The 12,886-nt window shown below is 35.7% G+C and overlaps 1 protein-coding gene across 7 annotated transcripts in view; it reads right to left on the bottom strand.

Annotated features, from left to right (window-relative positions):
• TENM2 (teneurin transmembrane protein 2) overlaps positions 1 to 12,886 on the bottom strand; it is a 547,147-nt gene that overhangs the window by 490,693 nt on the left and 43,568 nt on the right. For 5 of the 7 annotated variants that reach the window (XM_075509420.1, XM_075509421.1, XM_075509417.1 and 2 more), the window contains exon 2: positions 11,720 to 11,995. The exons of the other annotated variants lie outside the window; for them this stretch is intronic. In XM_075509420.1, coding sequence (XP_075365535.1) covers positions 11,720 to 11,995 — 276 coding nt within the window. The remainder of the gene's footprint in view (positions 1 to 11,719; positions 11,996 to 12,886) is intronic. 7 annotated transcript variants of the gene reach the window in all.

Genomic DNA, 12,886 nt, shown 5'->3' with positions numbered 1-12,886 from the left:
GCATAAAAATGAGAAAGAAAATAAAACTCCAAATATTTGTGTCTCATTCACAAACATATAACAAAAATACAAGTATTCAATTCCTAGCAATCTTGTGGCATTCACTGACACATTAACCCTTCAAGGCCAACAGCTTAGAAGCTTTGCTATAGTAAAAGAGGTTATTAAAGTGAACATCAGCATTTATATACAGATCAAAACCATCAAAACTTATTCTCTGTATTGCTATAGCATGCTTCTGAAAAACAGCCTACACACATGGTTAGTAAAAACATTTTTTATGGCAGATTACTACTCCCTTGCACAGGTGTGCTATTTCCTTGGCTGTCCTAGACCTAAGCATTTGATGAGTTAGTTCTCTGCAGCCTCCTTTGACTCCTCTTTCCTTTGCACCTCATGCCCCACTATTTGTTCTCACCCACTCGTCTTTTCACGCTGCAGGTCACAGTCTTAGCCTTTACCTAATCCTTCCTACCCCACACCTTCTTCCTATGCATTGTACAAAACTGTTCAGAAACAGCTTTTTAGCATAACCATTAGTGATGTTGTGTTTTACTTAGCAAAAAGAAGTTTAAAAAGGGGGGGGGGAAAAAAAAAGTGAGCTACAAAACACAAACTCCACTCTGTTAAGCAATTATATCCATTCCCTTGTTTTGTCCTTATTCGCACTGTGTAGTATAGCTTAAAGCTATAGCATTATGTGGGAAATACAAAACCAGCATAAAACTCCTTAAAAATAATTCCCCTCTTTTGAAAGAAAACTGGAAAGGGGAGTAACTTCACTGTAATTCATCTTATTTCAAGTTTACTAAATAGGAGTGTTGTATGGAAAACTGATAAATCCATTTCTTATCTAGTACCACTCAAGTTTTTTTTTAAAAAACATTCCCTCCCCCCCCCCCCCCCAGGAATCATGATTACTCATTCTTACAGCTCAGCATCTGAGGAAACAGAAGCTATATTTTCACTCTTGAACACTAATTTGATGTTGAGAAAAGTCCCTTAACCATTTGTGTGAAAAAATCCAACTGCTACCTTTCAGTATTTCTGAATGACAGTCATGGCTCTAAGCAAACAAATGATGCTCACATATTGTGCCTTGCCTACAGGCATGTTGTTATAATTGAATGATATTATGCCTTCTTACAAGATGGTATCTCAGTTTCAATAGGGCAAACATGGCAAGGAAGCATCAGTTTCCATAGGTGTCTTGAACTTCCTGGCAAATACAATTGAATCAACTGAATGGTCTTTGTCTCTGTATCAGCAATGTGCTACTGGAAAGCCTTAGAATGACTTGAACAGTCAGCAACTACTGAGGTATTTATAACAACTTCAGAAATCACAAAAGCCATCCTTTCCACTGAATTGTTGCTCAGCTGTAAAATCTGTCCCAGACAGATGTTATTTGAAGGCCCTCAATAATAGTAGCATGGTTCTTAATAATTAAAAAGTAAAATACCTATCAAAACTTCCTCTTCCATCTTAGCCTTTAGGAAAAGCAGCTTGATAAGTTCATATTTTTATCTCATTTATCTGGATAGCTGCATTGTGTACTTGGGAGCATAGAGAAAATACCAAAGGATGGAAGGTATAAATATGAGTTCATATTGCATCTAAATACAGTCTGATATACTCTGTGAACAAACTGTACCTGTGATATATTCCATGAATCAGCTAATCTTAGAGTCCAGCTTGTGTAAATCTCTCTCTCAGACCCCATCACCTGACCACAGATGGATAATCACTGTGCAACCACAGACTTAGGTGGACAGATAGCACAGATAGTACATACAAGCCTAAGGCTCTTACACATTTTTAATATTAGGAGAGGGACCTTGACCTGGATGCCTTGAGGAGCCAGCACAGAGTATATCAGCAACTTATTTTGTAGTAACTTTCTGTGACTTCATTTACAAATAAAACTGCCTCCTCTTCTGACACCAGTGCTGCTCTGCTGCACAGTACTAAGTATCTAGAAACTTCAGGGGATTTTCTCAGTAAGAAATGAGTGATATAGAGTTGGTACACAACTACAGTGGAAGTGGTGTTAGTTAAATGTATTTACGTAACAAACCCAAGTAGATAACCAGGAAACAACCCTTTTCTAAGGACTTGGTTGTTCCAACTACTGCTTGATTTCCTGAAAGCAACAGCACCTGAAGAATTGAATCTACACACAGCTCTGCTGCCAGTTGTGCAAATTATTCTCCATAAGGCCACTTTTTCTTGCCATTGCTTTACACAACTAAAGGAAGAGGTACCGTTTAGAAGCAGTACCTCTTCCAAAATTCAGTGGATTTTAGCACAAGAATGTGGAAGATCACAGCAATGGCACCCTCTGGTGACAAACAGTAACACATTATAATGAGATAAATTATTCATCCTGGTAAAACATTTAAAGCTGTTGCTTCATGTAAACCTATTACATGGAAAGCATTCCTACAGCAAGTTGCAAAATGTAGGCGGTTATTTTTAAGAACAATGATAACTAGCCTTCAATAGCGGGCAACTTCACTGAAAAGGCAAGTTCTTCAAAATACTTCCACCTCTCCAGTATCATCGTATCTTCCTTTTACGGGTTCTAGTCTAATCTGATGTTCTTTAACCATCAGATAGACAAATTATAAATTGAAAAAATGGTCCTCTATTTTTATTATAGATAGTATTTCATGGTCACATACAGTTAAGATTTCAGCATGGTCTCTGTAGTGCTACCAGCAGCTTTTGAGGTGTTGAAGAACATTGATGAGAGGTCTGTGAGCCAAAAACTTAACAGGCAAGTGTTTTGGAAGTGGACAAACAGCTGCTCATAAGAAATCTTTCACTTGATTGGAGAGGCAGAACTTCAGCCTTCTGAAGCATTGCCTATCTTCCCCATAGCTTCTTAAAGCAAGAATGTCAAGAGAGTTAGCAATTTCAAATGCTACAGTAAGACTGAACAAATATATAAAAGTATTTCCCTTACCAATGTCAAGGAAGGAGACTGTCACAGAATGTGTAAAAGCTTAAATTAAGCAGAAAGTTGTCTTTAATCCATGTCAAATATAGTGAAATTAGAAGTAAAAAAAACAGTTGATCTCCAGATTGCTCCTATAGTATCTGACAGAAGTCCAGTTCTGCCAGGAGCTTCTGCAAAAAGCTGAGTCACAAAAAAACTCTATGGGTAAAAACATAAAACTCGGGCTCATGAATTACATTTCCTCTCCTGTGATCTAAAGAATGGAACTTATGGCACATCTCTATAATTTACTACTTAAGAACTAAGTAAATAAAAGTTTTTAAAGAAAAGATGGTAAAATAATAATACTCTCTTGAAACTCAGTAATGGGATTATTTAGTTTTCAACAAGTTCTGTTTATTCTAATATATACATATTAAAACTTTAGCACTAAAAGAGCTAAGGTATAGTTTCTTATCCATTTTCTAACTGAAGATGAATTCTATTCTACCTGAATAGAATGTTACATTTCAACATCACGTTAACAATCAATTCAAATACATTGTCTTCGACAAGCTGCCAGATTACTTGAAAAGAACAGTGTGCAGAGTGTAAACACAAAGAATATAAAATGAAATATTTAGAAACAGTAACGATACTCAAACAGCAATATACATGTGTAGTTTTACACATATGGCAAATAGGCATTCACTGTACTATCAGACAGAGTTCATTGGTCAGACTCAGACCAAGCTTCATAAATGAAGAGTTGACTAGAAAAAACAGTTTGTAACTTGACCTAATTATGCACTAATCAGTGAAATATGCAAGTCTTTGTAATTAGGAAGATACATTAATAGTGGGATATGCTACATGAGCAAAGGTGCCAGTATCTGGCTTGACAAACTTAGAGAAGGCTTTTGGTAAAATTTCAGTCTTTTGAAAGGGAAGACAGAAAATAACTTCAGTGTATGGTTTTCTGTGATGTGTGCTTCAGTTTACAAGGGAAATGTGAAATACATGGTTTTTTTATTTCACCATGATAAATTTTGTTAAACACCACATACAGGCAAACCTTCCTGTGAAGGTTTTATCGCTCATCAGCCACTCACAATGCATTTATTACCAAGCAGGATTAACTTTATCAGATACACGTCTCTCTTATAGAAAAGTACAAAAAGGCATTATTCTAACTCAGTTATACTTTGAACAAAGGCGCTTGCTTACCTAGGTGACCTATATCATAAGTTTGCTTTACTAAAACTATAATTGACAAACTGAATCTTGTGCTGTAATGGAGTTCTTGTTAAACATGGTTTCATTATTTCTCTCTAGTAGATGGAAAGGCTCATAATTAAAATATTAATTGAAAAAATCTCATGGTTGAGAGTTTTTTTTAAAAAGCTCTCCATATTGTGACCCTCACACAACGATGTAGATACAGCTGCACACAAAATCTCTTTCCCTATGAATTCAGGAAAAAGGAAGATCACAGCTAGCCTCAGCAGTTTATGAACCCAGCTACTGCAGTATTTTCCAGGTAGCCTTAATTCACCAGCCTATATTTCTGTTTTCCTCAGTTTCCTGGCTAAATACTGGATTTCATTTCCCAGGTCTCAATTCCTGCTTGCCTTGGTTCGTGCAATTATGTAGGGGGCATTCATATAATCCAAAAAAGTCACTCTGAAGAGAGAGACTACAAAACAGGACACAGCTTCAGCCAGGTCCTCATATGGTATATGGACAAACAGCACAATGGTCAAGCCCCAGCAGCCAGAGTGTGGCATAGACTGTGGCAGAGGTACTGAAATCACTGACACCTCAGAGAAAGAACAATTTACAAATTCTACAGACACTGAAGCCCTGACTCGAATGGGCAAGAAGATTACAGACACCCATAGTATAAGACCTCACCACACCACGCATAAGAGTTTTGGGTTGTTTTTTTGTTTTTGTTTTGTTTTTTACACTCCATCCATTTCTATAATCATGAGGGCTAGAAATGCATGTATCTCTGGGAGAATAAAACCCAGGATCCTGGTGTACATCTCTCTGGTCAACACTGAACTGAATGGAAAATCTAATGGCTGCCAAATTGCTGAATGCAAGCAACTGAACGTCAAGATAGCATTTTTTCCCCCCTTTTAGGCCACCTAAGCAGAGCTGTCACTCTTGCCACATCTGCATTCTTTCTCTCTAGAATGCCACCAAACACCATGTTCCAGATACTATTTTAGCTCTTTCAATATACCCGTATGTTTAGCACTACTTCCATCGCCATCCTGCCAACCTACACTACAGTGTTATTGGGTTATATTAAAATTGTAACAAATGTTTAAGATTTTATATACTGTCATTTCATATTCTTGCCTTCCACAAGGCTTTAAAGTTTACCAGTACTAGATATCCATTTTTTGTCCTTAACTCCATCATCTAGCCTCCCCCTGCACTGAATGCATAAGCCATTTACCTGGACAAAACTGTAGCTGATGTGTAGTTAAGTCTTTAAAAGTCATTCCTGCTAGTCAATTCCCTCATTAGGAAACCACTTCCTATCAGAAGTGCCCTCAGGTTTTGAGAGCACATCAAAATTGGATCCACTTAAGCAACTGAGCTTTGATACTGTGCTTAATGACTTTCTAAATTTGTCATTTACAAAGTACTTTACAAGCCTTCCTAAAGAAGAGATGAAGTATGCCCATGCATGAGCTAACCTCCCTAGCACTCCTTCTTAAGAAGTCTAGTTGATGTATGACGTATGCGATTCCATTTTCTGAGTACATGACATTTCATTTAAATCTCATCATTTCCTTAGGACCATCTGGACACTTTCTCAGTTATGAACAGATCGTACAACTGTGGCAGCTCTTCCTCTCTTCTCTTTCATATCTGTCCCTCCTGCTGTTTCCAAGCTACCTGGGTAGATCTGGGAGGGAAATGGGCACAACATTCCCAGACAGTACTAACAGCTATTTTACTATTTTACTAACAGCTAAATTACCACTCTGCTATGCAATATACAGTAAGCCTACAGCTTCTCTGATTCTTCTTGTACACAAAACATAGACATACTATCTCAAAATGATAAGGGCATATTATCTTTTTTTTCCCCAATTAAAGACTACACAGGTCTGCTCCAACTGTATCACCACTGTAACACCCCATTTTAACAAGGAACGTATTTCCCATAGGCAAAAGTGAATATTTCTTAGTGGGAATATTTAGGAAGCAAGCTTAATCTCCCACTTTTTTAACCCAAGCAGAATTCTGTCACCAGGAAGGTTAAAACCTTCTACTTCCAAACTGGTCTTACCACTCAGAGACATTAGCATGCATACAACAAAACCAAAATCTTCTCAAGAGTAGAATCACAGTTGCACCATAACCTTTTCTGCAAATTATGAAGTGTGAAATAGAAAGCTGAATAAAAATGGAAGTAATAAAATATTGAGAAAAACATGTCAAAATTAAAACAGTAAAACTAAGAAAATAAACTCCTCAGCTGTCATCTGATGGTCTGGTGTCTCTTTGTACACTCCTCTGATGCGGTAATATCGTTTCTTTTCCATTGTAAGTCTAAGTCTGTTATTCAACAACATCCCAGGAAAAAGCCCAGATTATACTGTTCATAAAATTGAAGCAACAATAAAATATGACCTCAGTTTGAATTATGGGGTGTTCTTTGTTTGTTTGTTTAAGATTTATTTTACATATGCATTTGAGAAACTCCTATAGAAATCACCACTGGAAACTTCATAGCAGGGGAAAAAAAAAAAAGGAAAATATAATTTCCCTATTTTTTCATAAGATTCAATCAGAAGTACAACACATAAATACAGTTTCTCATATTGTATCTTACAATTTTCCTGATTTCATTTTACTTTATTCATGGTACTCTATTTTTTTATAATAAGTGATATGCACATATGATATTGTCTAGTATTCAAACTTTTAATTACTGCAATAAAAACCACCACCGAAGTAATGCGGAAAAAATAATAGAATTCATTGTCATCAATATGTCTAGCGTAGCAAATATTGATGGATATTGAACCTGAAAATATCTGTGAAGCATCCTACAAAATCTTTCCATGTCTCTTGAATCCTCACACCTGATGCTGGAGACAGGCTGGCTCCAGTGGAGTAGGGAAGATCTTCACCAGGAAGAAAGGGAGATGAAGTGAGGAAAGGGAAACTGCATGGCACTACTGGATTCAATGTCAGGACTCTCCAGGTTCATTCCAATAATGCACCACTTTTCCACACCTCACCAAGTACAGCTGGGCTATGAACACAGTAATGGTTCCACACATTCAAAATTATTTGCTTTTCATAGGCATTATCTACAAAGAGCTACCAAAATCACAGTGTTTTATTGCAGATTTCTTTAAAACATACATGCAGATTACCACAGTATGACCTTGAACTATTTCCCTTGTTTTGCTGAAGTTTGAGATTGCTTTATTTCTTCCCATTCATCCTTGTCTTGCCGCTCAATTCAGAATCACTTTTACTCAGATAAAAGCATTCCTTGATGATCTTTTGGTCTGACATTATTTTAATAACATGGTTTCAGTTCTGGAAGTTCTCCTCCTCCCCCAAGACATGCTTTTTTTCTTTTCTGACACACAAATGTAAAACAGAAACATCTCAAGTGTTTGATACTATATCAGAGCAGAAATCTCGTGATAAACATTTTATGTTATGTCCCATTCTACCAGTCATATTATCCCTTTTATACAATAATGGTACTAATAAAAAAAGTGTCAAGGTAACAACCTTCGGCCAAAAAAAAAGAAGTCACCAACACCATTCCAGATGTTTTCTCTTTTACAACAGGAGAATTAACATGATCTAAACTCATATCAAACTGAAAGCCCTCCTTGTGGATTTTCTTTGGGTCTATTAGTTCATTTCAGCACCCTAAAATATTAACGAGATCTGCTCTGAGTTTACATGCTACTTTTCTGTTCTCCCTTCTTCTGCCTAGGATTATGTTTTCTGTATTACTGGTTTGTTCAGCTTTTCACTCTCATCTGTTTAATGTTGGTTGAGTTTAACCTCCTCCCTAACAGCCTGTAACTGGTCCTTCAATAACAGTGAAGCCAGGAAAAGAGAAGATTGCAGATCTATTGCAAAAGCATTCTGTACAACAATCCTCCTTAATTATGACCGTTCTGTTTTCATGGATTTTTAAATTGAAAGTTACTTTATTTTACAAGGGGTTTTATATTTTTGAGAAGAACATAATTTTCAACTCAATTTACAAAAAAAGAACAACTGCTCTACTTTGAAAAAAGAAAAAAAAAAAAATAACCCTGGAAGAGTATTTGCTTCAAGGTCACTACCTAAACATAATCAGCACCTAAGCTTTACTCTGGAAATAGGAATACTATAGGCTTAGGAAGGAACACACGACAACTGATGACAAACGCTACTTTTGAAAAGGTTTTTTGTGATGTTTTGGAATAAACAGTTACAGGATTTAATAAAAGGAAAGAAAAAATAAGCATTCAGGACTCCTCTGGTATATACCCTATACTCCGTACTTGTGGGTCCCCGCAAATAATTCTCTCTACAAAGCTGGCACATGACATCAGAAGTGAGCTATATTTCTAATGGACTTTTTACCTTTGTATGTATCACAAAAAGATTAATTTACTTAAATCTTACAACTCAATACATCATGTTGAATGACAATTTTGTGACAGATTTGCTGTTATATATTCACATTGCCATGTCTAAAGAAGAGATGGCCAGATCGAGACGGTAGTAAAAGCTGCGAGATATGATAAGAATTTAGAGTCTAATCAGACTTGTGAAAATAAAGGTGTTGCTCTTCAACTAGATTGTCAATAAGGTATTTTGTTAGGAAGAATTTTAGTATACCAAGTAAAACATTGAATTTAAATGAGTTTCCATTATTTCAATTTATCTATAAGCATTTCAAACCTGCTAATATTTCAAGGTTCACAGAATTCTAATTTATGATAAAATTAAATCATACTAAATCTAGAAGTGCAGAAAATGGTCATAATCTTTGTGAATGGATTTGAATGGGAACAAAATCATATTGCTAGAGCAATTTTTAGAAATTAAGCCTCCTCTGTGCTACTTAGAGATGTACTAAAAGTGACAAAATAGATTTAACATTACAGGAAAAATGAGAGGTATGGTTTGTTGTTGGTTTTTTTTTTTTAAGTACAATGATCTAAATTGTGATAGCATCTCAATATAAAAAAAAAAAAAAATCACCTTTTGGAGTTGAACTACTGTTTTGTAACACCAACAGTTGAACCGTATCGGAGAAAAAGCTTCAACAGTACTTTTAATAAATTCAGTGGTCTATGCATCATGAGTTCCCTCTAATATTGCTAGGCATAAATGGATAAAATCTCATACCAAGAAATGTCTTGTTTTATGCTAGTATCCTGCAAATCTGAAACCATATCAGAGAGTGAGTTTCTCTTGAAGTACAGATTCTTGTTACTTCCTCTTCAAGACGAATACCTAGCAGGTTATTGATCTGCTTCTGAAGGACATAGCGTTTATTATGTAGGAAACCACTGCTGGGCACAAGCGTGAGAAATTAATGATGGTTTTGTAAGTGTCCACACTGTGGTGCTGAACCAGTGGGGCAACTGTCAATCTATATGATAATGCATCCCAAAACTTCATAAAATCAGTGATGTGAAGAAGCATTGATTTTTGAGCTAACCAGGATTTCTGAGAGAATAAGACTAAAAAGTTTACTGAAGTTAACACCTCTGTGTATATAACAGTTGCTTCATAGTTGCATGTTTTGTTTTTTTTTTTTTTAAAACAACCAAACATACAGAAACCCTTATCACAAAAAACCTTTCCAAGTAAAAATGAATTCCACATACTGGTTTGTTTCTTGCGTGCTGTTTGATCATGTACTTCTTTCTCTTATTAACATCATTGTTAGAAAAATTACCTATTCAAAATGGATTCACTGCACTGTATTTCCAATTACTTAATAATTCACTTACTATAAGGAGGAAAACGAAATGCAAGCAAGCAGACTCATTCTTTTATCAATGTCTGCAACAGTACGTATGGAAGTAGGCCCTGAGATTAAATTTTCTCAGACAAAAGGTGTGGCACAGTGCTTCCACTGAAATGGAGACAATCACCTTCAGAGAAGTGAATTCATGCTACAGAAATGAATCCATATCGTTCCATAATGCCGGAATTTCATTAGTCAGGTTTTTTATTTGAAACTATGCACAGTAGCCTTATCAAAACTATACTAAAGTCAATAGAAGTTGCCATATTTTCTGTGAACAGTATTACTAAAAAAAAAAAAAAAAAAGAAAAAGGAAAAATCAGTTAATCAGTCACTGATTCTTTTTAAAATACTGGCTTCCTTGTATGCACCCTCATTAGTAAATATACATTTCCTCTTTGGTTTTGATGAAGACATGTATCCTGCTATGCCTAGGGAGATGAGATATTACTTGAAGATTCAATTTAAATCAACAAAAAAAGACTGCTGTTACAAACAAAATCAATTGCACTTTTCTGAACTTTTTATATCAATATAAATCTGTAATCCAGTTTTGCCTTGTTTGCTTTGACAAGCAGTTGCTTGTGTTTCTAGCGCCTGGCACACCGGCTTTGCTGAAACTGAGACAACTGTCAGTAAGTGCGGGGAGGAGCCTAAAATAAACATCTAGAAAAAGTCCTCTCTGAGCGGCACCCAGCATGTAACAAATTAAATTTCATCACAAGTAATATGCGTAGCAGAAAGCTGTTTTCATTAGCTGGTATCAGCTACCTGAATAGTTGCTCTGAGGGTATAATGTTAGGGAAATTCCTCTGCACCTTCTCAGAATGGCAAGTATCAAAACTTTTAGACTGTATTTTAACTAAGCTGAGTTTGCACCTTCATCACCCTATAGGATGGAGGAAAAACTCCTGCAAATCCATTTTTACTATTTTTCCTCTTCAGTTTAATTTAAAAATATGTGAGCACAGAAAATTCCCCACGTAAAAATTTTTAGCTGATATGTATGAAGAACATGAATCTGGGTTATATGCATTTGAAAGGACAGCTGGCTTAATGCAGTTTACTTTGAGAATCAACCAAATTCTAGGTGTTTTGACACAAATGATTGTTGCACTGCCTAAAGTCTCATTTCTGTTAACTTAATAAACTATACTAAACAGAAGTGCCTGAGACTAATTGCCTCAGTCTGATGCATAGGTTTGCTTTCTAAAAGCCCCCCAATACTTACCAATAAGCAAACAGCAAATTAATTTTATTTTTTTACAACTTCAAAACCATGAAAAAACACACAAAATTAAATCTGATTGTTACAAATTAGCACCATTGTTACAGCTACTAGCATATTGTAGATTACTAATATTACTTGAAGCTGTGTATAAAAATCACATATGAGAAACTATTTCTTTTAAGAAATTTCTTTCTGCTTCTCATCATTAAGTTTAATTTAATGTACCCTGAGCACAAACTTCTGTGAAAGATTATTGCATGGAAAGTAAATTATAAGATAAAACACAATATATATCATCTTATATGATATACAGGTAATAGAGTTTCCTAATATTGATGCTAAAAAAAAAAACAACACCAAAAAACCCCCCACATTAAAAAGCAGCTTTAGTCAAACTGAGAAAGAGAAGTGAAAAATTCACCTTTTTAAAAGAATTTAAAAGAATACTCATGTATTTTTAAGTATGATCACGTTCTCACACATGTGCATTAAGAATATATTGAAGAAAAAGGCCTACCATTCTCCTCATCTGACTTATTTTCATTGTCGGAGTCGGTAAGCGTGAGTGCTGAGTTTTCACGACTTGACAGACCGGAACTTCGCCTGGATTTGATCCCTCTTCCCCACAGCCTGATGGCGTGCTCTGGAGACATTCCTCCCTCCGTGTCCGAGTCCACATCAGAGCCAGTGCTCAAGGAATAGCCTTGATGGAGTATTCCTATGTCTGAGCAGTAGCCACTTCGATGGGGAGAGGGCTCACAGATTCCTAGTTCTGCGAGGGTGAAATTTGTTCCTAGATGGGCATTAAAAAAAAAAAAAAGAAATCAAATAATTTAAAAGCTTGGGGATTTATTTTAAGCTTGAAAATAACAGACCTTTTTAATTTCTCTTAGCTATGCTGTATGCCAAGCCTTTGTAATGAATTACATATAGACATCTCTGGTGCACAGATCTAGCAAGACTTAACTAAAACATACTGAATATAGTTAAAATGGATGAAAAACACACAACAAAGGTAAGAAAGGTCTCTAAATTTTAGATTACTATTTTGGCCCCAAATGATTAATCACTTAGATATGGGATTAACATAAAGTTCATGACAAATGCTAATGACATGACCTGCTTTATTATGTATCTAACCTTATATTTGTAGGACCAGACCATGAGCTTTGAAGTTGAACATCTGATTACTTGAAAAGAGTTTTTTTTTCTTATGAAGCTAATTTTCTCATATGTGAGTCTTCCACAGAAACAGGATTTTTTATTCTAATTTTCATATAGTTTCCTATTTTACAGAAAATAAACACTTATTTGGGAAAACAGAGTTTACAGATATGGATCACTTGAAAGAATGCAAACCTATCAGCAATGTAACATGAAACCTTGTCACCAGTTTTGCACTTTTACATTTGGTGAGATTGGTAGTTTAATATCTGCTACAGAAATCAAGACACCTCATAATCATTGTAGTTGTTTTCTACCTTTTTCCACCATATTCAAGAAGAAAGTGTGCATCGACACCAAAAGCAGGAGGTCACTGGGTTTTAAAGGCAAAACTTTCAGGAACAATGTCAAAACATGTGACCTTTAGCAGTTAATAACGACTCCATGGACAAAGTCTCATACATTTTTAAAGCACATGGAGTCCCCCAGGGGTCTCAGAAAGTATAGACTTGCTGGCTCA

This window comes from Mycteria americana, chromosome 8, assembly GCF_035582795.1.
Source record: "Mycteria americana isolate JAX WOST 10 ecotype Jacksonville Zoo and Gardens chromosome 8, USCA_MyAme_1.0, whole genome shotgun sequence".
Lineage (NCBI taxonomy): Eukaryota > Metazoa > Chordata > Aves > Ciconiiformes > Ciconiidae > Mycteria > Mycteria americana.
Note: the sequence above shows the minus strand (reverse complement) of the source record. Positions and strands in the feature narration are given on the sequence as shown.